At 38.4% G+C, this 26,566-nt stretch overlaps 1 protein-coding gene across 9 annotated transcripts in view; it reads left to right on the plus strand.

Annotated features, from left to right (window-relative positions):
• Positions 1–26,566, plus strand: part of MPPED2 (metallophosphoesterase domain containing 2) — a 193,259-nt gene that overhangs the window by 122,919 nt on the left and 43,774 nt on the right. For 7 of the 9 annotated variants that reach the window (XM_035550154.2, XM_035550156.2, XM_035550155.2 and 4 more), the window contains 2 exons: positions 1,688–1,869; positions 23,667–23,892. In XM_035550154.2, coding sequence (XP_035406047.1) covers positions 1,688–1,869; positions 23,667–23,892 — 408 coding nt within the window. Of the gene's footprint in view, positions 1–660; positions 703–1,687; positions 1,870–23,666; positions 23,893–26,566 lie in introns of all 9 variants that reach the window. The other 2 variants (XM_035550159.2, XM_035550160.2) reach the window with 1 other exon arrangement.

Genomic DNA, 26,566 nt, shown 5'->3' on the forward strand with positions numbered 1-26,566 from the left:
AATACAAGAATGCTATGGCCGACAATTAAATTTCTGCCCATCTTGCTAGTATAATTGCAATGGATAAGTGAGCTTTCTGCTATGGTAATAACCTTATTAATATCTAACTGTTGTAGAAAAGAAGATTTCATTGATTGCTGGAGTTCAGATTTTACATTGGGTCTCTGTAGTGGTAACCAGTTGTGTGGCTCAAGTAATCATACATGGTGCTTTGGGGAGAAAAGGAGGTGCAGTACTGAAAAAGAAAAAGTTACCTACCAAACTGAACCTTTCCACCCTGCCCGGCCTACAGTGACATTTTATTTTTAATATAAAGACTGTATTAAAATAAACATAATTTTGTAGAGCATGAATTTTACAAATAAGCTCAGTGGTCCATGGCAACCAAATGTGGTACATCTATGGGAAATACACTTTAATTTGAACTGTTATGGTACCTAGAAAAATGCAGTCTTACTAATGCAGGGAGCTGAAGTTAAAGACATTAGTGGAAGTTATCACACAGTTCAGCAGATAGTAAATACTAACTTAGCATACTAAATCTAGTAAATAATGTTCATCAAATACAGGAACACATCTGAAGTCTGAATTTTCTTGTTTTTCTTCCCAGCCATTGTGGAGAGCAAAACAAAGTCTGTTTGATTTTCTTTTTACTTTCAGGCACCAATTCTTGAACGGTTACTGTTGTGTCAGTTTGTCCCAGTAAGTCCTGGAATACCATTATTTTGGGTGCTTTAAAATACTTGGTTTGTTTGTGCTGCTGCGATGATTGGAGATATTAGCAGACAGTTGTTGTTCCAAAGTAAGCAATGGGTTGCCTTTTACATTTTAAGTTACTATGATACAAGTTAGAACTTCTAACAACTAAATATACATAAAACACTTGTCTCTTAAAAATAATATTTTTTTTCTCTGTTCTGCGTAAATTAAAACAAACAAAGAAACCCTCAAAACCAAACTGCTATGCTGAATCATAGGTAGCTTATGAGATCACATTAACAAATGTGTAACTTGCAAATAGCCACTTGAACTAAATTTTGAACATCATTGACTGTAGAAAAAAAAATGTTTGTTTAGTGCTCTAGCACATCAGCTTGTGGCTTTATAGGTTTTTGAAAGATGAGCTCAGGATTTTCTGTGAGAGCAAGAAGTTGTCACTAGGCTCAATTCTGTAATTGACAGGCTTCATCAAAGGCTTCATCCTCAGTGAGTGTAAACAAATACTGGTGCTGGAATCAGTAGGAGTGCCCATGCCCTTGGATGAAATTTTATGCTAAGCTCAGCTCAGGTGAGAGCCTGTTGCTGGCCCACCTGCAAGATTTGTAATTTAATAGTCCATGCACCTGTTCAGTTATAAGGCAGATGTTGGGGAAAAATCTATGTGAATTCAAAGTATTCCCCCCCCCATTTTTTTCCCAGTGCTTTATTTTAACATCAGAAAAGTAGTTGTATCTGTGTGGTTTTTAATCTTCCGTCCTTAACCAGGTAAGTATTTGAGAAGCATTGTGATCCTTTCTGGATTTTTGGCCTTGTTACCAAAGTCGTTCTTTCAGCATGCTGCGTGTAAATGGGTGTGTATGTGTGTGTGTGCACACTGATGTATAGATTGATTTGCGTTGATACTTGAAATAAGAGATGGGAGGGTTTTAATCTTGTAACTGTTACGAGATCTTTGTGTCTGCTTTAGGGTCGACCCTATCCCCTATGACACTCCAAAACCAGCGGGCCACACGCGATTTGTCTGCGTCTCAGACACACACTCCAGAACAGATGGCATCCAGATGCCTTATGGGGACATCCTTCTCCACACGGGCGATTTCACCGAACTGGGACTGCCCTCAGAGGTTAAGAAGTTTAATGACTGGTTAGGTAAGGAATTACTGCGTTTTGGTGACCCCAATTAACCTCTCCTGTCCAAGTGTCAGTCACTGCTTCCTAATTGAATTAGAGCACTTGAAAATCCCCCCTACCTTTGCTTCACTTGTCTTCATGTGATGTGCTCTTTCTACTTTCAGTATGATTCTGTTAATTAAGACAATTTTAGAAACTTCACTGTATCTTTGCATTGTCTTTGGGGAAAAGATTCTGTCATTCCCAAACAACAACTGTGTAACCTTCTGTGTGCACTAAGGGCCTGGTGACACCTAATGTGAATGCATTCCGTGTCCCATTAGTTGATGCCGTGGGCTTTAATGTCCACATCCAAAGCTATTGCCTGCTGCATTTCAGGTTTATCATACTTTAAAGCACAGCTGAAAGCTACAACATATTCAGAAATGATGAAAGTCCTTTTCCCCACAGCATAGGATGACAAAATCAAAATCCTATTTGAAAGAGCAGAATTTTACTGTGGTGGCAACATGATTGGCCCTTTGAGTTAGAGTTCTGGTTCTAATTTTGAACGCAGATACTCAACAACTCTTAGGTTGAATGCATTTTGTATTCTGCTATGTTTGACAGCAGTGTCTTGCTGGTGTGCTTCTGCAGATGAAGGCAGTTAGATTGCAACGGCAGAAGACCAAAATGAAGGAAGGGAACTCATGCAGTGTGCATGATGCTCCTATTACAAATGCTGCTGGTAGGCTGGCTGGGTACTGCCATGTCACCACTTGTGCTAGAAATACTCGGAGGTGAAAGTGACTCAAGCAGCTGATCTTCCCAAAATGTTAGAATGAATGTAGAGCATTACATAAAAACCTCTGAAAGCATGGCTTTGTCATCATGCTTTACCTCAGTCACTGCAGTCTTTTTTGCATGCTGTATGATGGCTGCATCTCTACGTGTCTTTAATAGCATAATTTTATTCCATTGGAGTTCGTTGGCTGACCCTTCAAGAGATAAGTAAAGAATATTAAAGATTTACAAAAGCAATTTTTAAATAAAAGAGCTTTCGTAGTCTGTCTTTTTCACCTACCTTTGCATTTTCTCCACACTGTTCTTTCTGTCTTTCTTACGGCCTCCTCTGATTTCTCTAGCCTAATTTTAAAGAATGCTTTTCCATCTTTTTATGGCTGTGCATGCAGGACTGGGGCTCTCAGGTACTGCTGTATTACTGTAATTCCATTTTACTGATCTTATTTCTAGAAAGCAGTACCAGATTTTATGGCCCCAAAACTATCCTTTCTCTCGAATGTAATCACAAGGCTAGGAAAAAAGAAGTGGTATGGGAAATAGGTGGATATGTACATAGGTTGAGGGAAGACACAATAGGAGAATAATTTTCCTTTTTATGCATTCTTTGGGGTGACCTGTAAATGTTCAAGTACTGTGAAAGAGGAAGAGAAGGAGCAAAGCAATGTAAGGGCTGTGGGAGGCTACACAACTTCCCTGGGGTCGGGCAGTGTGGTCTCCACTGAGTTCCAGCTGTTGTAGAGAAGGTGGGCAGGGCAGCACTGCTCTGCAGTGAGGTTCAGTTGCCACAGATGGGTTTTGTATCAGTCAGCTCCAGGAAAGGAATTGCTTTCTGGAGAGTGTAGACTTATGAAGTCTGCCCCTACCAAAGTTTGTCTTCGGACTTCAGGTCATTACACAAGTATTTTGATACACTCAGAGCCCATGTCCCTTGCTTTCTGTTGGAAAATGTTAACTCGATACTTACTGCTGAAAGCCAAAGCAAGTAAGCTGCTGTTACGTTCTTAGACTTTCACAGGGACTCTTACAGTATCAGTAGCCACTTGGCATTCCCCTTGTGTTTAACAGGTATTTCATGATGATGCTATTTTATCATACATCCTTGGTTTAACATTTGCAACAGAAGGATTATAACCCTTTAAATAGGTTTTGTTCCAGCCTCAATAATTTATCGTGGGGCTTTCTTAACATATATATAGTTCTTGCAGAAGTCAGTGTGGTATTTATCTGAGAAAGCAGGTTTTGCATTCCTTGGCAGTCTGTGTCACTGAAACTGTCTGGAAGCTGTGAGAGAGCCTGCTGGCTTCGGCCTCAGGCTTTCATATTTCAGGTACAGAGAAAATCTCTTCTGGTATTTCATTGTGGTGTGTGTCTTTTTTTTTTGTTGTTGTTTTTTTTGTTTTTTTTTACATGCACAGAGTCTACTCTTGCATCTTTATATATAAAACAATGCTGGTTATTAGGTTTCTAGTATGAAGTGAGGCTGCAAATTGATTCCCCTGTGGAGTCATGTCATAATGGTGAATATTTGCTCCGGTGCTGCCCTCTCCTCATCTGGAATCAAAACACTATGAATTCATGCACGTCCTCTTGTCACTTTATTTCAGGCTCCTGTCTGTAAGCTGGGAGTAATCACATATTACTATTTGCTGTGCATATTGTGAAAATTAATACCTTCAAGGTTGTGAAGTGACATGTAATAGTATAAAAAGTACTTACCAGTGGCAGGCAGGGACGAGGAGGATTCCTTTTTCTGCTGCCATACAGTGGAAAGCATCTTTCTTCATCATATTTGGTAGGAACCTTATTCCGAAACAATGCACTGAGAACTCCCATCAAATACAAGGTTGTCCTTACAGAAAGGGGTTTCATATCTTTTGCATGCTTGTTTTTTTTCCCTGGCAAACCTGTTGTAAAGCAGTAATAAAGACAAGGCATTTCTATCACTTCTACCTTTAGGGAATGAAGCAAAATTAAAGCTAGACTTCATTTTACAGCTTAGTTTACCTACTTTGTGGTGAAACAACAGGGGCTTATCTCTCCACTAGGATTATATAATGGGATAACAAAAACACAATGACGGTTCCATAATTTTCTTAACAGGAGAAAGCCAAGGGAAAATTTAAAGGGTGATGATTCTCAACTCCTGTCTCGATTTTATTTCACTGGCTGTTACATATGTCAGAGTTGCATAGGATTGAGAGCAGTTCCATCAACCCTGTGACTTTACAATTGTGGGTCTTGCATAACTTTGCAAGTCTTTGCATATTTCACCTGAGCAAAATGTTCAGCATCTTGTCCATCTACTTCATTAACATTCATTCTTCTTTCTCCTTTTTGCAGCTGAATCACAGAACGTGCTTTCATGTCTTCCCTCCCGTTCTTCCTAGCTTTCAGCCCATCATGCAACTTTTTACTAATTCTTATGTGTTTTTTTCCCTTTGCCTGATAAATTTTCATTATTGGTTTTGCATGAAAGTCATCTAGGCTCATACATTGAGTAACCTCTGTGGTCACTTAGTGATTGCGTACACTGGCTGAGGTAATTTATTCACTTTGTTTTGGTGTGAACACGTCCCTTGGGTCTTGTAACTGCTATAATCACTTGACCTCAGTGACTGTTAAATGCTTTAAACACAGTTATTTTAAATTTATAATTGTTTTCATTAAAAATCTCTGATAGTAACTTAACTGACCTTGCAGTAAACACAACAGTTTGTGCTGAGGAAGAACTATGACATTATTATATGCCCCGTGTATTTCTTACCGAATGTATTCAACATACCATTATTATCATTGTTCATATTTTCCTCAGCCATTCTCATTCAGTCATATATGGGAAACGAACTACAGGAATGTCTAATTATAGCTCTGTCTTAATATAATACTTCCTTTCCTGTGTGATGGGAAGGGATTGAATAACTCAGAAGAATTGAAATGAAAAGAAAGCAAAGCTAAACTCGGGTAGATGTATCTTCAATGAGTGATATGCTTATTGGTCTCAGTTAGCAGGGGCTTGATTGTGCAGATCCTTACTTGGGTGAATAATTTGTATCCATTCTAATCATTTTTCTGAAAAAGACATTTTTTTCTTCAGATTATCTTTTTCTTGTAGTTCTCTCTTATTTATGATCTGTGTTGTTTTGTTGTTGTTTTTAATGCAAAATTTCTAATATAAGGTGTATTACTGGACAAACCAGGCAAAATTCTGTAGGGCCAGTGGATAAATCCAGTAGGTGAAATTACTGCCAGTTAACAACTTGTGGCAGTGAGAGTAAAATTTGGCTAGATTTTTTTTTCTCAGTTGTTTGAGGATTTGGCAGCCTGATTATATTTTTTCTTTCATGTTTTGTTTTTGTTTTGAATGTGTGTTTCAGATTCTATCCTATCATTGCCCTGTTATCCTAGGAGTTGAGGAATTCTGTGAACGCTTTTGTGACCAATTACCTATGGGTTTGGACTGTAACAAGTTCTTATTTACCTGTAACATATCTTTGTGTTTAGTGTTGATACAACTAAAATAAAAATTCAGCTTTTTTTCCCATGGTGTAGCTCCTCTATCATGTTACTTAAAGTGAGAAGAAAAGAGTGGTTATACTATTTTAATGTGGTGTTTTTCTTGCTACTTTCAGAAGCCTGTGTGGACGTGGTCCTCAGAAATGTATTGTCGGTTCTTTTAAAGTTTATTTTTCTGTTAGTAGGACTGATGTTACAGTCCATGTTACTACTCATGTATGAACGTTTAGTTCTAGAAAATAGCTGCTTCAGGCTGGAAGTGTTGGCTGTAACATGGAAAAAATGACAAGACAAGAAGCGCTCTGAAATGTGGTGTGGAGGCATGGACAGACAGGTTTTGTCTACACTTACATTTCTTCATTTAGCTCCTGTAAAAGCTTGAAATTATATCCAAAATTGTCAGCTAGGACCTGCCAAAATAGTCTTTGATCTTCAAGGTAATATACTTAATGGGGGTGAGGGGGAAGAGCTGTAACAAAATAGTATGATAAATTCAAGCTCTTTTCTTATCACCATTTTAAAATTCAGGGTCACAGTCTTCATATATTCTTTCTCACTCTGTCAGGCTCAGTTGTTCCCTCATCTTACCAAGCCTTGATCTGCTATCCAGGGAAATTTCATTTAGGGCTTTGTGTGACTGTGTTCCTTTTGATTCTGTGCACTGAAAACAATTTCACTATGACCAACTGTTTATCATTCAGAACCTCTGCTCCTTACAAGTGTATTTCAGATGTGAATTATCTTAACATCTGACATGAGACTTTTTTTTTTTTACAAAAACAAATCAGCTCTAAGTTTTTCAAAATTCAGAGGATGTTAGCTTAAAGTATTCCAATCTAATTTAGATCCAAAAGGAAGCTTATGCATATTTTAAAGGAAAATTATGGCAATAAAAACAAATTTCTTCCTATTTTTATAAAATGATTTATTTCTGATTTGTGTTTTTACCATCTGGAACATATTTTGAACTCTATATTGCTCTACTTGTTTTAGCCAGAATGAATAATTAAGTGACTAAACATAAAATACCGTTTTGATGAACAAAACTCTTTAACAGTTGGAAAAAAAATGGCATTCATTGCAAGTGAAAGAAAATGCTGAGGTAGCTTTAATCCTGTAAGTATGAGTTTTGCACAGCTGTTCTGGGAGAGAGGGAAGCAACTTTCTGAAATGTCTATTAGTCTAATTTTGAAAACAGCTATGTCTTCTGTGAGTGATTTCAGCAAGGAGCTACTTCAGGCTTCAGACACTGGAATGGACTACATGTATTTTAGCAAGAGGTTGGTACCTGCATTCCTCTTTACATCTAGAAAAGAAAGCTCCTTTAGGAGCTCTTTGTGATTTGTAGGGCCAGACCAGGTCAGCTGTCAGCTTCGGAGGTGCTCTGAACTGGAGACTAACAGAGACTTTATGGTGTACCAGCAAGCCTGCGCAGACAGTTGTAACACATCCACCTGCTTAGTAATTCTAATAGGCAATACATGCAGAATTTTATGAGCATGGAATGTGTTGATGCAATTTCTTTTAAAATAACAGCAACAAAAAAGCATTTATATGATAGAATTTAGAGTCTTAGGCAAGTTTTGGTTTTTCTTACTTAGTTTTCTGGAATATGTATCTCATTCCATCTTTACGGTAAGGTTTTATAAGGATTCTTCCAAGTTCATTTAGATTTTATTGCAATATGAATTCTTAAAAATATTTCCTTTGCTTTTGCTCTAACTTGAACTGTTTAATGTCACTGTTGAATTCTCATTTGTACTTAGTTCTAAATTTCCATATGGCTTGAACAAGTTAATCATCAGTTCTCAGCTTTTGTTTGCATATACCTTTTTTAGGCATAGCAATACTGATCTTAATTTTTTTCTTCTCAGCGGAACACAGAAGTAATTTCCATGTTGCATTTTATTGTATTTATAAAATAACAGGAAAATACAGCCAGGTGCATTTTTTTGTAATAGGCTGAATAACGTTTTCCTGATGTAGCAATCTACAGTGAAAAGGTGAAAAATGCAAGAGCCCTACTTTTTTTCCTACTTTTGTTCTATGTTTCTTTTAGTTCCTTCTTTATATTTATCCTCTGCTCTGAGTCAGATATTTATTATGTGATTTGTGGGCAACAGACCCCTTAATGTATAACTTAAAAGATCAAATAAAATAAATTACTATTATTTCCACACAAAGTTTCCACTGAATAACACTGGTGCTTATGCAGAAATTCCACGTGAGTTTATTCATATCTCATCACTTGTTTCTTGTTTTGCTCTTGTTACTCCTGGCAACTTTTTGTGAAGAAATTTCACAAGAAACTACTTCTACTGTCTGTTAATGGCACACAAAGAAACTTTGAGCTTTTTTTCTTATATTGTAGTCACCTACTTACTGGAGATACAGCGTAAAATTCTCTATACAAGTTGTGTACTGCTAAACGCAATCAGCCAAACCAAATACTGAAGTATTATTTGACAGCCATTAGAAAATGACTCAGGTTAAATATGCTTTCAAACAGAATAATCTTCTAGATTAAGTAGTTCTTCATGTGTTCAAATCTAGTGTATTCACTTGGTAATTTTCAATGAAGGAGAGGAGCAAGAGAGCATTGGAAGGTATTGCACAAGTCTTGAACAGGACTTTCAATCACAATAATTGCTCAGTCATTTCTTGGATCTGTTTCCCTGGTCTGCTGTTGTCTTAAAAGGGCAGGGAATGATCAGGTTTCAAATAGCAGACCGTAATGAAAACTGATTTTGAAAGTAATCAAAATAATTTTCTTTCACTTCCTTCTTTCCCCCATATCTATGGTTGTTGCACTGACCAGTTATCAAGCAAGTAACACTATTCAAATAGAAAGTTTTGTGGGCATTGTCATCAGCTTCTTCCACGAGCCTTGCTGCAGCAGACACATATCAGCTGTGAGAATGATTCCAGTGGAAAGCAGTCACCATCAGTTTATTGTCACAGAAATTAATTGTTGCATCAAAATATGCAAAGTGCAAAAACTCCTGTCACTTAAATTTTCACATCACGCTCGTCGTATTAACAATATCTAATTAAAATAAGAAGTCTTTTGGTTAGCAGAGCATCACATTCCTGCTCAGAAAGAACAATGGTTTCAGGGGGTGGAGGAGTTGTTTCGAGCAGAGAGAGGTTGGGGCTAGGGGGAGAAAGCACTGCAGATTTTAGTATAATGTGTAGTGTTCAAAGAAATTTTATTTCATCATAAAGATTAGCAGGCTGTGTAATTCAATTTAAAGCTGGTTGGCAGTGTCCTGTCTATTACAGAGACTTTTTTTTTTTAATCACCACTCTTTTTTTAATGTCGTATGTGACTACAGAAGCTGACAGACAGCAGGAATGGTCTCTGGGTTTTGTGCTTCGCACCCCCCTTCCTCTTTTCAGTTTCAGTTTTCAGTGTGTGAGATTACCTTAAACTGAGCTACAAAAACGGTACTTCAGTGAAATGCCTTACTGCGTTTTTTTTTGCTTTGTAGAAAATGATATTTTTTTTGTGGCCAGTCTGTGAGAGTGAAGATCTGCTAAAAACATTAGATTGAGGGGTTGAATCAAGCTTAAAACCCAAATGTTAGCATTTATTCACAGTATTGTGGACATTACTATGCAGTAGAAAAGCAACATGCAGCAATTTATGTTAATGCAAGACTGGCAGACCTTTATCTTACAGTAATTGCCAATACTAGGGGGTTAATAAATGTTCCAAGAATTACTGACTTTTTTTTATTAAAGAAAAATAGATGGTTGCTTCTTACTGGCTATGAGCAGCCTGTGTAGCTTGTTAATTAGCCCTCTTGTTCCAGTGGGTGAAGCTGAGGCTTTGAGCTCTGACAAATTCTGCATGGATTTTACGTATCCAGAGCGATAAAGTCCTGGCACAAAAGGACTGTGAAACAAAAACCTGGGCAACACCGTCTCTTCTCCCCCCTACTCCCCACCTCCCAGCTTGCCTGTTAGAAGTGCTTGAAGCCTGCACTGGTTATATTGAGGGAATATTTTGATTTCAGAGGACAGCTGTTGTATTTGTGGGCAATGTGGTACTACTGGTGGGGAGAAAAAGGGGAAGAGAACTCCTGTCAGAGCTCAACTTCTGTTGGAGGAGGAATTTGTGTTTTCTTTGTCCTGTTTGTCACCCTGAGCATGGCAGGGTGAAAAGCTGTACTTGTTCCGAGAGTCTTTCTCCATAGGGTGGTGACAAGGCCGAGAGGCAGCCGCTTCTCTCAGCCTCGTGGTGCAGCGCTGGAGGAACCGCTGTGCTGCCGTGTCCCAGGGCAGGGCAGCTCCCAAAGCTGGCCGTGTGCTGGGTCGCGCTGGGCGCTGAGCTGCTGGGGCTCGCTGTGGTGCCTTGCTGCCTGGAGCTGCCCTGCTTCTCTGTTCTGCTTGCCAGCTGCAAGACGACAGCTCCTAAAGCCTCTCTTCCTATTGACGGGTCTGTAGTAGAGAAGGAACAAAGCAGCACAACAGGGGATAGCACTGCAAGGAGAGGGGCAAGGAGATGCAAAGCCAACACAGGAGAGAACAAAATGACTTCAAACTGGGGGAGGGATGGCAGCTCCAGAGAAAAGAAAGACAAATGAGAGCACGGGGATGTAAAGTAGTAGAGATTCACCTGCTTTTTCCAGAGCTTCATTTCTTCCCAAGATAATGAAATTAACAAATGAGAGCTCAGGAACACTCTGTACTTTCGAATTTCCTGTGACTTATGATGAGTGAACCTTCAAGGCCCCAGGGTTATACACGTCTCTTCTAATGAACCACAATCTTTAATATTACAAGCCAGGCACCAGGGTACAATAACTCCTTTTCTCCTCAGTTGTTGCCCTTTATTATTTTTGTGTGTGTGTGTAACTACCAACAGAAAGATGAAGAGTTTTAGATTAAAACAGAGCTGCACATGCTAAAAAGTTACTGTGCTTCCTTACTTTCATCTGAGCTGCCCTCCCTTGTGTGCTACCCTTGAATCCCCCCACTCCTTAAGAGGCATTTGCTATTTGCATTTCCTGCTGAGAGATGAGCAGAAAAGCTGCAAGGCAACCATGAATTTTTCTGCCTTTTTCTGCAAGAGATTTCTCCTGAGCGTTATGAGGAAGGAGTTCATCCCTTCTGCTCTCCTGCGTCCCTGCTGGAAGCTTTGGAGGTCACTGGGAATTAAGTAACAGTGCTGGCTGTACTCATGCTCCTGAGAGCCAAGGTCGCAGACTAACATCCCTTCATATCCCCTGGTGAAGGAATTCCTGGAACAGCCCTGGTGTCTGTAGGGTCTGCTGTAGGGGAAGCCGTTTCCCACATGCAGTCACCTGGTTGCAAATAACAGCCCTGTGGCATTTGCTAGACTTTGAAAGTGGGGAAGGATTGAGCAAGGATGGCTCAGGGGATGCTGTGCTCTGCCCGTCACCTGGGCAGTCCCCATGGGGCAGCGCTGGGGGCAGAGGGGAGGAAGAGCCGCTGCTTTGATGACTGACAGCTCTGGGTATATGTGCTAAAATGAGGTCTGACATTTGACTGAATTCCTAGAGAGGATGGCATGTACAGTTATAGTGGAAGCAATATAGCCATTCATAAACAAATGCTTCCGTGAAGCCAGCTGTAAAAACAATGATGCTTGCCTTTGAGGTGAAAGGGCAAAACCTTAGCAGAAAGGAGTATAAATAAGACATAAATTGTTACCTTTGTGTAAGTGACTGAAATAGCTGTTCTGTTAGTGCTTTGTCTGAATGACCAGCTGTGATTAACTATGTTTGCTGCGTTATTCAGCAGAAGTTAGGATCTGCATACCTTGCCTTTTTATGGCAGTTTTTTCTTTTTTTAAGTCTAGAAATGATGACTAAAATGGGTAAGTCAAGAAAGACCCTACTCTGAAAAAAGCACAGTAGATGAAAAATTGCAAATGCTGCATACCCCAGCAGTTAATGATAGCATTTAATGATAGAGAAATACTTACTCATCTACCACAGTCCTTGGTGTATTTTGTGTACACAAAGGGAAACTACAGATGCTGCATCATAGAGATTTTACAACACCTCACAAAAATGTTACTGTAAATTCAAGCGCACAGATATAAGTACCATGAATCACACATACTCCTTTAGCTTGCTTTAAAAATACTTAATTACCTTAATATGTTAGGCACTTACTATTATCCTTATTTTAATAAGGAGCGGAGATGGCTGGGGCAGAGGGCCAAAGTATGTATAGTAGCAAGGACAGAAAGATAAGGCTTACCTGAGTTCTGGCACAAATAAAGCACGTGAACTCTGATATTGCAGAATGGAGTTTATATTCTTTACACTATTTCCATTCATCTCTTTTGTTACCCTTCTTTGGAAGGACGATTAGGAGGTATTTTGGCACATAGGTTTGCCCACTAAAAGTTGAAGAGTGGCACCTTGGATTTTTAAAAATCTTCACTCTGAACTTTCTATTGTGGGGCCCTGGGATGCTGTAACATGAACAATTTGGTAATTGAAATTCTGCAAAGCCGAAAGAAGAGAGGAGGTGGCAAAATGTAGTACCAGAGGTGCAATTTGGAACTCAGAACTTGCTGGCTCTGATTTCCATTATAATTCCAATTTCACTTTAGAGCTGATTTCAGGCTTAGTTTCCTTCCTTATTTTTTAATGTTTGGGCTTAGTATATGTGCTTAAACCTACAAGGAAAATGTCTGAGGCTATGTGGCATTATCTTCAGGCAACTGTAGATGGCTAGGGAAAAAAACAAACAAAAAAAGACAAAACGGAATATGAGAAATTCAGTTCATTGTAATAAGATGATACAGCTGGAGTGATTTGGTTGTCTCCTTTAGTAGCTAAGAAACCTCTCTGTGGGCTGGATTATTAAAAGGAATTTCCTTACAGGGCTCAGGAGATCCCTGATATCCAAGTTCATCTTGAAAGACTGTAATGGAATGTTTAGGTTTATGTAGAAGAACAAATTTAAATGTGGGATTCAGAAGATAGTACTGGAGGATCGCAGAGATCTGCATGAATATTTTTAGTTGACTGTAATTTCTGTTTGCATTCTCTTAGTACTTTGTCTTTTTTTATCCTCTAAAAAATTCGGGGGTGGACTGTGAAGGTAATTCTGAAACGCAGTACATAGTGCTGTCAGAAGTGTACTGGTCTGCTTCTAGAAATGGAGTTTAGTTCAGGTTTTAGATTTCTCCTCTTGTGACTTAGAAGAGGAAGAAACAATTCCCAACCAACATCAGCATCACCATCTGAAAGCATGTTTAAAAAACCATTATGAATATTAGATTTGCTTCCTACACTAAATGTTTACAAGTAAAACCACAACAAATGAACACAGCATAATGTTTCAAAAGGAACTAATTGCTTTAGCACATTGGAAAATGTTACATTCTTAGTTACTAAAAAGCTGATGTCCTGCTTTTAGACAGCATTCTATGCTTTTAAAACCTTTATGATATTTTAAAAACGTTACCTTATTTTTCTTCTTCTTCCTTATGGTTTATTTTACTTGTGATTATTCTTGCTGTTCCTGCTTATTAATTGTTCCTTGCCATTATTGGACTCTATCCACGTTATGTTAGTATTTGGTAGTCAGGTAAGTCTGGGCACCAGTATGTTTTACTGTTTATCAGTAGTGTACTCAAAAAATCATACTTTTGAAAGGAAGATATTCAGTTCCATGTACAAAAATGGAAAAGGTATTGTTGTGGTTTAACCCGGCCGGCAGCTGAACACCACACAGCTGTTCGCTCACCCTCCTCCCTCCCTCTCTGGGATGGGGGAGAGAAACGGGAAAGTGAAGCCTGTGAGTTGAGATAAAGACAGTTTGTTAAGACAGGAAAATAATAATAACAATAATAATAATAATGATAATGATAATAGTACTACTACTAATAATGTGTACGAAACAAGTGATGCACAATGCAATTGCTCACCACCCACTGACCGATGCCCAGCCTATCCCCAAGCAGCCGGCCCCCCCACCCCGGCTAGCCACCCCTATATATTGTTCAGCATGACGTCAGATGGTATGGAATACCCCTTTGGCCAGTTTGGGTCAGCTGTCCTGGGTCTGTCCCCTCCCAGCTCCTGCTGCACCCTAGCCTGCTCGCTGGCAGGACAGAATGAGAAGCTGAAAAGTCCTTGGCTTGGTGTAAGCACTGCTCTGCAACAATTAAAACATCAGCATGTTATCAGCGCTCTTCTCATCCTAATCCAAAACACAGCATCCTACCAGCTACTAGGAGGAAAATTAACTCTGTCCTAACTGAAACTAGGACAGGTATGTAAAAGATACTGCATTATCAGAGGAAAATTCAACTAGGTATCAAAAGTTTTTTTTCTTCTCGTAAGAAATGTTCTGATCACCTTTCTGGGATAGAGAAAAAAGGAGGCATTTGAAGGGATTGTTCAGAAATACTGACTCGGCTTCCCAGGCTGTGAGGCAGAGGGAGGTGTCTGCCTATGCTTTGGCAATTGTAAGCCACTGAGACTCTGCGTCTTTCCTTTAAAAATGAGGAAACAGTTAATGGGAATGTGTTCAGAGAGGAAAGAAGAGAATGTTTCTGGCAATTAATTGCAAATCCTGATTTGTTTATTTATGTATTTATTTTAAGATCTGTAGGTAGATATTGGAAATATCTTGGTCCAGGTCCATTTCTCAGTCCTGCTGCTCACATGAAGCTCCCTGTTGGTAAGGCAGCAGAACAATCTGAGGCAGTCTAGATCTGGGTCCTGCATTCATAATTCTAATTGATTTGCAGCAAGTTTCTTTCAGTAAGGAGTAAAAAATTGCCACCCAGACTAGCAAGTCTTTTTTAAAGATTTTATTTTGTCTGGTAAAACGTGCCCTTAGCACTTGCTGGACTTTTGTCGTGTGAAAATACATGTACATGAAAATACCAAGCTATCGTCTGTGATGATTATGATTAGCTTAATTACTTTCTATATAATTGTTCTCAAGATGACCTCCTTTTGGATGGCTTTTATTCATTTATTTTTTATAAATATATAAAATATAAAAGACTTAATTGAAATTGTAAATTACAGAGACAAAGGGCATGTTATGAAAATAGGTCCAGAACTGTTTGTGTCAGACAGTGACTGCTGGTTTTGACATTCTCAAGATTCACTGAGAATAATCATTTAAATTGATACAGTATGTGCATGCACAAGGTAATACCAACTACCAATATATTATTTCAAAAACTGGTGAGTTTCCTTATAGAGAATTAGGTTATATAGTGTGGGGGGGACTCCAAAAAGAAAATAGAATTGTGTATTGATGCCTTTAGAAATATTATTTGAGGGCAATAAAATGTTCCCTGAAATTCCCTCCTGAGTGAAGAAAATGGAGTTTGTTTGCAGTAATTGCATTTACTAGCATTTGCTTTCACACTTTCCAATATGAGTTAAGCCAATTGGAACTTGTGATTTCGTTTTGCTTATTGGCAAAAGTACCATGTAAATTGATCTGTGATGCATTTATAGAGAATGCTTTGAAAATTTTGAAATAAAGATGGCTTTTTCATATTAGATTTAGATAGTGCTAGGGTTCATTTCTTATTTTAGCCTAATACAATAGTAACCAAAACCATTCCTTCTCAATTTTTTCTTAATCAAGTTGAAGAAGAACATTTCTACGTAGCCCAACTGGCCCTGTGAAGGCATACTTTGTTTCCATTTTCAGCACTGAGCTGAAATCAGTCTAAAGCTTGATGGCCCTGGTGTGTTACATCTTAATGCACTGATGTTTGATGTTCATGGTCACAGGAGAAAATGTAAAATTCTGTTGGACAAAATATAACATTTCTGTATATCTGCCCACAGGATAGACCTAAAACTATAGGAGATTAGATGCAAATTTCATTGTAAGTGTAAATATGGGGTAATCCTGTTTAAAGGAATACCCTTCAACTCTACCAGACAAAAACAAGTTCTTAGCTGAAAACCTTATGTAATGTCCCAAGTGAACTCTATTTCACTTAAAGGATCTCTCTAAAAGCATGCATGCAGCATCAAAGTGGTCATGCTAGTCCTTTATGTATTGCTTTGTTTATAGGAAACAGAAGTGGAGGAGGAACTACCATTTCTGCAAGAATCCTTTTTAGAAATGAAAGGGAAAAATAAGGCTATCGTGATTTGCAGTGAGGGTGTTGTTTTCAGAATTTGCTAAATTTAAAGGGAAACTTCATAGCTGTCAGCTTTTTTGATTTTAAGTTACGGTTTTTTTTGTTTTTTTTTTTGAAAGCTCCATCTTTTTGGTTATATAAATACAAGCCTGAAAAGAAACCCTTTCTGTGGACTCATAAACAGAGAAATCTGTGCTGCTTAAGTTCCAATTATGATAATTTTAAAGCCAATTTTGGGGACTTCTTACAGCTACAGTTGGCAGTGCTGTGAGCTGCAAAATCCTGAGGATAGTTTTTGTGAGCTTAGACTAAACAAAACCTTCAGATTCTTTTTCAAAGCAAATAAATGTCATGTATTAATTGATAAGACCTTAGAGAAACCTTCTGTTTCAAGAAAAAAAAATCAATAACAGAAGTCAAATGAAATTCAAAAATGACTTTGAGATCAAAAACCAATGTGTTGTAATGTCAGAATGCTACAGAAGCTGTGCAATGCTGAAGTGAAACAAAAGGTTGTCCTTTATGTTATGCTACTTTCTTTCTATTAGAGGAGAAGGATATTAATCACAAACAGTTACATTAGAATAATGTTATGGTTGAGACATAAATACATAAAAGCAAGGAATTGTTACGATGTCAGAGCTTCGTTAAATCAGACCCGTAGCTAACTAGGTTCGGCAGTATATATGGCCCTGTTTCAGGGTTCGTGCTGTGCTTGGTGATGTTGTGGCCCAGTGTTGTACCAAATTCAATTCATTTACTTAGATGGGAGAAAACAGAAGTACTTGGTATTAGGCAATGCCAGTTCTGCAGCCTCAGATGGCTCATAAGTGACCATATAGGTACAGCAGTGCCTGCATCTGTGGTCACTCAGAGAGGATTGTATAGGCTGCAGTATCTTAGCACTGGGTAGCCGAGTTACAGGTGCTGAGGCAAGATTCACTCAATACTTCCTTGCTTTCATGGGTTTATGACTCAACCTTGGCATTATTGTAACGTAGTTTTTTGTGTTTAATGTTTCTTAGACTTGGTTTTCCATTGCCAGCATGGAAGAAATCCTAATGCATGAGTTTCAGAGGAGAAGGTAGCAGTCTGAACCTGCTGTGTGGCTCGATCAGCAAGTGTGAGTATTAACGCTAGAGCTGTCAGGCCTTGTGAAAATTAATGAAGCCTGACGGTTACAGAGTGAAAGGTCAGAGGCAGAGCTTGCACTTACGTAACATTTCTGTTTTGTTGTGTCTAACAGCATTTTCAACAAAGAGGAGCTTTAATGTGCGAGCTTTAGATTTATCACAGGAACTCAAGGGTCTCAGCCTTTGCTTCTCCCTGCGCTGTGGTCTGATGTTTTCCTTGCATAAAGGCAAAACAGTTAAACTTTCATTCATCTACTCGCCTTGCTGCATTTCCCATGTGTGTTTTGCCTTTATTTTTCCTTCTCCAGATTTTCTTTTGGAGGAAAAAAATGAAGAGGCATCTGAACTGATGAGAGTTTAAAAAGCTGGTGGAATACTTTTCATCAAAAAGATTTTGAGATCTTGGGCTTCAGCTCTTTCTGCTTCTTTAGAAACTTGTTCTGGTTTTGTGCATGTTCTGTCTATTATTTGCCTGCTTTTTTTGTTATTTATTTCATTCTTCAGGTTTCTACCGATACAAAGGAAAGATGTATAGAAATACATGGGTTATGTTTTCAGTCAGTATATCAGTTGGCATCAGCATTAACTGTTTCATTGAAGACTTCTTATGCAGGCTGTTTGATTAAAACAGCCAGAATATTTTTAAAGCCAATCATTCTCATCCTAGAAAGGATGTTTTTTTTTCCATACCCAGTTTTGAATCTCCATACCTACAGTGGGTGGATAGTTATCCTTTATGGTGAGAGAAGTCCAGCATATCATGTGAAAGTTTAGGTCTATATAACTGTACTTGTACAGTCTAACTCATTTGTTGCTGCTGAAGGAGAAATCAGATCCTTTCTGATACTGTTGCTTTTAAAATTCTGAAAGGGGCTTGTGAGTGTTGTGATTATTCTATAAATGCTGGGAAGAAGAGTAATAACCATCGCCTTGAGATTCAATGGACTTTCCATGGGAAACCTCTTTGAGGAATTCCAGTGCTACTGAACGGTGGTAATGATATTTGCTGGCTGCTATCAGGGCACTTATTCAGCTGTGGTCAGACAGCTGATGGCAACCTGAGATGCTGCAGGGACTGGAAGGCCATAGGACCACATAAAATCTGCTCCTTCAGTGTTTATCTCTAGACATGCATAGGGTTGGTTGTAAGTGAATGTTCCAGAGCTAGTTATGCTATCTTTGAAGCATATATGATACACTGTAAATTGGAGGTGATTGACTTGCACAGGCATCTCACTTGTAGAGATTTTCCTTCTTTTTGAAAGGACAAAGCTTTTTACTTCAAGGTTTCTCAGCGCAGTTTTCAGGATATGGCCAAAGGGTCTATGAGACTGTGAAAAGGCCGTGAAAGCACTTAACACTTCATGGAAGTGTTGTGTGGTGTGTATAGTTAGTGCATGTGTGTGCATATTCAGAGCTTCACATCAAAAGTATTTGTTTAGCAATGGTGTGCAAATACAGGTTTGTACCACTATATATAGACAGTATTATGTTATTTCTAGCTCCCCTGCCTCCCAATGCATTTTGTAGATAACAGTAGTCAAAAAACAATGTGATTTTTTTTTATTTTTATAGGGAGTCAGTAGTTAACATTCATTGACAGTCAGACTGCTTTTCATGTCTGGCAGCTCTACCGAACTTCAGTTGTGCGACTAAGTTGGACTTGTATGAAGCATGCCATTAAAATAGAAATGGTTGTTCAATGGATTAAGGATTCCTAGGATCAAGTATTTAAGGTAAACTTAAACCAAAAAACAACAATGTAATTTTTATATTTAAAGTCAGTCTGTTCAGCTTCTGCTTTAAAGTGCTGTGCATCGTTGCTGCCAGTGAAAGAAGTCCTGCCTTACTAGCACGGGCATACAGTCTTGTTCCTTATTTGCTGCATCGGTTTTCAGCAGGTTTGGTTTCCTGATCCACTGTGCTCTGTGGCCACCAAATCCGCGTGCTGGCAAAGGGGCTTAGTGGCAGAGGAGTGAGAACGAAGGCTTGTGGATCAGATGGAAGAAAGTATTGCTATATGGGACTCTAGCTTGACAGTGAACTGACAAACAGAAAAGTTACAGAAATCTTCTGAGGCTGCCAGATTAATGTATTAAATATATATGTATATATTTTTATTTTTTTTATTTTTGCAAATGATTTGCAGTTACGTATCTTTGTTCTTCTTTGAGCAAGAGTGATATTCACCTTTTGTCCTTCAGGGTAACAACTTGTCTAGCTGTGACATTTTCTTAACTACTACCTTCTGCTCTTGTTATACTCCTATTGAGGGCAGATGTTAAATGACATCTTGGCCAAAAAAATATTAACATATACTGAAGATACACACCACGTGTGCGTGCATGTGCACATATATGTATTCTATACCTTTTTAATATTTCAAATACTTCAGTATAAGTGACTCTGCTTCACAGACTTAGTGCTCTAATCATTTTTAGAAGCTGTGATGTTAGCCTTTTGATTTCATCTGGAAAACAGTTAAGTATTTTTAATTTAAATTTAGCTTTTACTTTGTGAGTTGATATTTGGAGTTTCCGAAGTGCTTGTCCCAGCGAACACATCAAACTCTTCCTAGCTTGAGAAGTTATTCTTCTCTTTTTCAGAATCGCAGCGTAAATTGGAATGAATAATGTTACTGAAACATGATAGAAAATTTAGTAGTTAGGAAAGTAGTTTAATGAAGACCAAATGTAGCTAACAGAATTTTAGTGAAGAAAACGGCTTTCAACTTGTGTATTGTGGTGCAGTGGCTCTCTGAACTGACAGAATGGAAGCAGATAGGCAGAGATTAATCTGGTCGAGATGAAAACTAAAATATCATGAAGTAGGAGATTTGTTGTGTGACTGTTCATGCTTCCATAAAAAGCACAAAAGGTCAGCAGATTATAGACAAAGGGCAAAATTGCCAAAGTAAAAGACACCAAAATGTTTCATAAATTATATCAGAGAGGATGAATGTTGTGCACTGCCACAAGGGCCTTTCAGGAAGGCAAAACCTGAATGTGATGAACAAATAGGTAATCTGATTGCAGGTAATTTATTACTGTGATTAGTGCTATATAGTCTTTCCTCAGGGAAGAGGAAAGAAATGGATGAGACTTCCTCTGGCTGCTCTCCTTTGCTTGGGCCTGGCTTTTGGTGTGTTGGCATTTTTATGAGTCATGTTCCTCATTGCTAGCTCGCAATGCAGCTTTGGTGGTTTTTGCCTCCAGAAAAAGTGCAAAATGTGGCTGGTAATAAAATCAGGGAGCTAAGCGGGGGAGCCAGGTCAGAACTCTGTGCCCATGCTATGGTAAATAACGATGTGTGTACAGCTATGGAGTGAAGCACATCTTGCCTTGCCCCTTCATGGGGGACTCGGGACTGCGGTGAATACATCCACAGCCAGCACTGGTTGCTCTTCAGCTCACGCACTGTGGATGTGCAGAACTACAAAGCTAGAGCTTGCAGGCAGATATTGATGAATTGTGGTCCCTGTAGGATTTCTCCTCAGGCGTCTGTTTTGCCCTGTTTCTCAGTCCCTGGTGTTGATCCTGGAGTTTCATTGGTGAGGCCTAGTCTTGAGCTCCCTGGTTACACCTGGTGCCTGAGGCCTAGTACCTGGGCCCTGTGAGGCTCCTTGATGCATTACTGGGGTTCAAGAACTGACCAAGTGGAGCATCTCCTTAGTCTCAGTAAAATTAATGGCTTTCTTGACATTAATTGAAGTAATTATTGTTAGATTTTCCCCAGTGATTTCAGTTGCTTATATAACATGTATAATATTACATTTGTACATTTTAACAATCATTAATCCCACAACTCGTTTTTTTTTTGTGTGTGTCCTATGTGACTTTAAAGTAAGCCTTGTTTTTCAACATGTCAAGATAAAAAGCATTCACTTCAAACAAGGTATTCCAGATTTAATTGGACATAATATCTGCAAAATGTGCTGATTTTCAGATCTCCTATCAAAATAAATTGGAGAAAGTGTAAAACCTGGGCATTCATCTAGTAAGACGAGAAGTTTTCTCTGCTATCATGGTAAATGTTAATAACTTAGCAGAAGCCTGAATTTAACTTTTCCATCCTACTTCTCTGAGAATTTAATCACATCTTTCTTGTTTTGGGGCATTGATAGGTATGACAAGTGTATCAGATTTCATGCCAGTGGTGTCTTTGTGTTTCCTGAGAGAGGAGAAAATAGCAATTTTACCTTGTGCCCAGGAGTGTCAAAGAGCAGGAATTTTTAGTACTTCTAGTATTCAAATAAAAATTAATTGCAGAGCAGCATGTAGCAGAGATGGGGAAAGGAAGAGGGAAAGGAGTCAGGTATAATCTGTAGGGGAGCATTTACTGCGTCTCCCCCAGTTTTTAATCTAATGCAGCAGTTCAGGGAATTATGGATATGTATTAACTGCATTTAGTTCAGGTGTGAGGAATCTATGAATTTTTTGTTTTTGTTTTTGTTTTTCCCCAGGGGATATATAACTGTTTGTTATTCTGTCCAGAATTAACTAATTTCATGAAGACAATGCTTATGTATCTTGTATAATTCCTATTTCTCTGCTGTAAATACTGAAAAGCAGAGAGTTTGGGCTGATTCCCTATAAGCCTTATTTGGGGGAAAGTTAATCTTGCTGTAGATGTTTACAGGTTTAGTTTAAAACTTACTGTTTCAAAAAAAAGAGAAAACACCTTTGGAAGCTGTTTAAAACAAGTTTTGAACTAGAAAAGCTGTGTCTGTTTAGTGTAGGAGAACAGTATTCATGAGAAATACATAGCATACAATTCTGTGTCCCTTGGGGGTCGATGTTGGAAGTTCCAGATCTGGAAGATGTACCCATGTATGTTTTGAGGACCTGTGTTTTATTTCCAAATCAGTGGACATACCTACATGTATATATACGTATGAGCATCTGGGCTAACAGCATTAACAATTACAGTGTGTCAGTTGTTGCTTTCATGGTTTGTGTAAGTAACTGAAGACCCATGAGCAGTACAGAAAGTGAATATATATAATGATATATTTCATATGTATCATCCATTTGGTTGTAAAGTATTGTGCACATTTGTGGGGAAAAATAGTTTTTTTAATGATTATTAGGAATATGCACCAAAATGAACAACTTGGTTCAAGACAGAATCAGACAGTGAGGGCAGTAGAGGAGAGATGTGAGCCTGGTTTTAGCTTTGATGCAAACTTGGATGTGATTTTTGGCAAATCACAGTAAGACAGATTTTGTAAAAGATCTTGACTTCTATGAAGACACCACAGTAGAGGAACATATTTTTAAGGGAGCCCAATACTCAATATGTTTAATTGAAATATTTGGCACTGGTTGTTGGTACCAAGTGCTTGAAAAATCTGTCTCTGAACTCAAAAGAAATCTGGCTCCATGGGCCTGATCCATGCCTCGTTCCAAACACTGGAAATAGCTGCATGGACTTCAGGTGATCACGCCTGTACTCTTAATATCTGAAACTCAAAATAAATGAGCTAGCCACATTTCTTTTTTCCCACCTTATGTCTTAATTGTTTGGGTTCCATGGTTTCTTCTATGTATGTACTCTTTACAGAAATGAGATACTACCATAAACTGAATAATAATAAAATGAAAGTCCATTTCAAATGAGTCAGAGCTTTGAAGAACAGACTAGGTCTGGGAGTAAATGCCATCTTTCGAATGCTTGGGTTCCATATACATTGACCTAAAAAACTGCATAATTCAAAAATACCTGTGCCAGCTAGCTGATTCAGTGCCCTGTAGCTGATATCCTCACAACGTGCTGGTGAGGCATCCTGGTGAGGCATGCTGCCACCTCTGTTATACCCACCCACAGGACACCTGGTTAAATCACTGTGGGTCGCTTCCACGGGCTGGGACTGAGCACTGCTGATTGACCCAGTCCCATGAATTCAGTGGTAATTCACAGCTTAGGGTAATATAAACCAACATATAATCAGCTGAAAGCAAGGAAGCGCTGGTGGTTTATGCCATGCTTGGAGGTGGTTCAGTGCCTGCCAGCTTGTTTTGTTTAATTCTGCACTACACACAGGATTATTGTTTAGGATTATTACTATTATGACATTTATTTCTGTGGCGTTACTTTACATTTTAAAACGGTTTCATTCAATGGAAGAGAGGCAGCATTAATAGCTTCTGCTCAACATGGAGATGCACGCAGATCTTGGGTATTTCATTCTGTCACTGCTAGCTGTCTACTTATTGTGCCGGCAATGCTGGTGTGGGAGAAAAATGTGCTAATTAAGTCCTTTTTTGTTATTTCAGGAAACCTGCCATATGAATATAAAATAGTGATTGCTGGGAATCATGAACTGACATTTGATAAGGAATTCATGGCAGACCTTGTTAAACAAGATTACTACCGCTTTCCTTCTGTGTCCAAATTGAAACCAGAGGACTTTGACAATGTTCAGTCACTCCTGACAAATAGTATTTACTTACAAGATTCAGAGGTAACGGTTAAAGGATTCCGAATATACGGAGCCCCGTGGTAAGTCTCAATTTAAACTTTCTTTGCTCTTTATTACTTAAACCACAGCAGGAATCATTCCTGCTGAAAATGCATGAAGCTGCTTTGCTGTATTGTCCTGCAGAATAGTATCAAACTCAGCTGTTAACCGCTATGAAGAAATGGCCACTTTTTCGTGTGGATAAGTAAGCTGTATTTAGCCATGTATGTGAAATAAAAGAAAAAGTTGTAACCTATCTATATTCTGCATGCTGAACGCACTTAAATTATGGACTCAATATCTATTCAATGCTTGTGGATTAACTTCAGTATCATCTTAATATGTAATATGTATTCGGGAAGGAAGCACCGTTCTACTGTATGCTATTTAGATATTTATATCTGCTATGCTAATAGGTTAGTATGGTGGCATTTATCACCAACGCAGCACAAGGTACAAGGCAGCAGGTGATTTAAGTCCTGTTTCTGATCAGTTTGAGGTGTGTTTTTTTTTCATGTAAAGCTAAAATAACCTGATCTTGAGCTAGTTTTGCTTTCATTCCACCCCTGAGCCAAGCATATGCAGGAAGAAAATTGCTGTCCAGTGTTGTACTAAGGAGACTATTCCTTGTTTTCTCAACATGTTGTTAAATTGCAATGCCTGTTATCTCTCTGTGGAGTCTTCAGTAGCACTCATTTTAAATTCTCACACTAACAGCAATAACCAAGGTCCTTTGAGCCTCTACCAGAAGACTGAAATTCAGTGATCGTGATGATCATTATGTTACTTGGCATTCTCAATTATCAGCTGAAGTGATTGGATGCTAATTTATGCACACCTATAAAAAGGGTTTATTTTAAGCTTACAATTTACATTTTTTATGTCAGGCTTGTTTTACAGGTGAAAGAAGAGGAAGGGGAAATGACAGGGTCTGAACCAAAGAATGGGGCAAACATATACAGGCATAAATTTTTTTCCCTTTCTCTTACTTACCTTCGTCTCATCTCTCCTGACTGTTCACTTAGCCCACGGTATTTGGTAGTTTATACACATGGTGATGCTTCTGACAATACTTTTTAGATAATGCATGTGTACTAGTGCTATCTAGAAAACGATATAGCTCGATCTAAAATTCTTTATTTAAAGTAGCTTAAGTCAGCCTGACAGCTTGCTTAACTAAAAAATAAATAATTAAACAGCCAACCCTCTGTGTCCTGCAGTATCAGCTAATTGGGAAAGATGGTCTTAATTCAGGTTAGAAACCATCTTGTAAAGACATTTCAAAGTAAAAAAAAAAAAAAAAAAAGTTATTTTTTTCAGTATAATAATAAATAACACACAGAAGAAAACAGAGGCCATAAAAGTTCTGCTAGTGTATGGTAGATTTGTGAATAGCTGTGTGAGCTGGAAGGTTACCTGCTGAGATTAAGATTTTGTTCAGCTTCTTTCATATGTATGTTTGAGACAGAGGGCTTGCATTCTGCAGGCACCCAATGATTTCAGTGTGTAGGCATCTTTTCAAAATTTATTGGGACAGATTACATTTATATGTGCTGGCAAAATGTACTGATGTTTCTCCCTCCCTGCCCTCTGTGGTTTCCAAAATTCATAATTGTGATTAGTTATCCTTTTCATCCAGCTGTGTCTAGAAGTCCTTCATTTCACTGGTATACATGTGAATTTAGAATGTTTCTTCTGAAATTCCAAGGGACAAGCCAACAGAGTTAATTTTAACCATGAGTGGCATATATATTGCAACCTTGTTGTGGAAGACAAATCTTGATTATTCATCCTTATAATCTATTGATTGATAACTGAATTTCTCCAGTTAATGATCAATGGGAGATTCAGCTAGATTTCTGAAAAGTCAAGTTTTGCTCCAACCAAATGCAGACTTCTACTCTCTCGTGAAGGATGTTTCATTTGTGTTCAGCTGTGACAAACTGTTGTCAAAGCATGTTTTCAAGCAACTGGTGATGGGAAATGGAGTTGAGGTTATCATTTTAAGTACAACTTTTTAGATAAGTATATGTAATCCGAGTTTGGAGGACAGAGATAAGTATCTTCATTTCTCTTGATTTGTGTGGTTCCCACCACCACTGCCGCTGCACCCCTGAGAAGATGAATATTAAGCTGGTGTCCAGTATTTTACTTGGTCCTCAAGAGGGACAAAAAGTTGCATTAGATACTGGAAAAATCTGTTCCAAATCTGATCTGTGCCTGTAAACTAAGACAGAATGATCAGACAAGCGTTTGACCACTCAAATTTTTTTCTCCTTCCCTTCTAATTGCATCTCACTCTACTAGAATAAATCTTCAGATTACTCCAAAGGAAGAGAATTTGTGGGGATTTTGTGTGTATTTATGGCCTCCTTACTCCAATTAGTTCTGTCACAGATGTGGAACAGTGGTCATTAACCCAGAAGATGCTCCAACCCTAAAATGAGATAAGTTGGCGTGTTCAATTTATGTGCATTTTTGTATTTCCAGAGGGAAAAAAATTCTCATTTGCTGATAAAGCTACTGGTTTTAATTTAAAAAGAGGGATCAAACCAAGAATAACAGCTGTGATTCTGGAGGCTTCAGCCTGTCAGAGGTTTCTAAGAAGTAATTGCCAGAAGACTGGGAAAACTGGCTATAAGTCATCTATCTATTTAGAAAATGTAAATTGCCAACTCAGTGTAACTACAGAAAAGAAATATCAGTCCATATTCA

This window comes from Cygnus atratus, chromosome 5 (assembly GCF_013377495.2).
Source record: "Cygnus atratus isolate AKBS03 ecotype Queensland, Australia chromosome 5, CAtr_DNAZoo_HiC_assembly, whole genome shotgun sequence".
Lineage (NCBI taxonomy): Eukaryota > Metazoa > Chordata > Aves > Anseriformes > Anatidae > Cygnus > Cygnus atratus.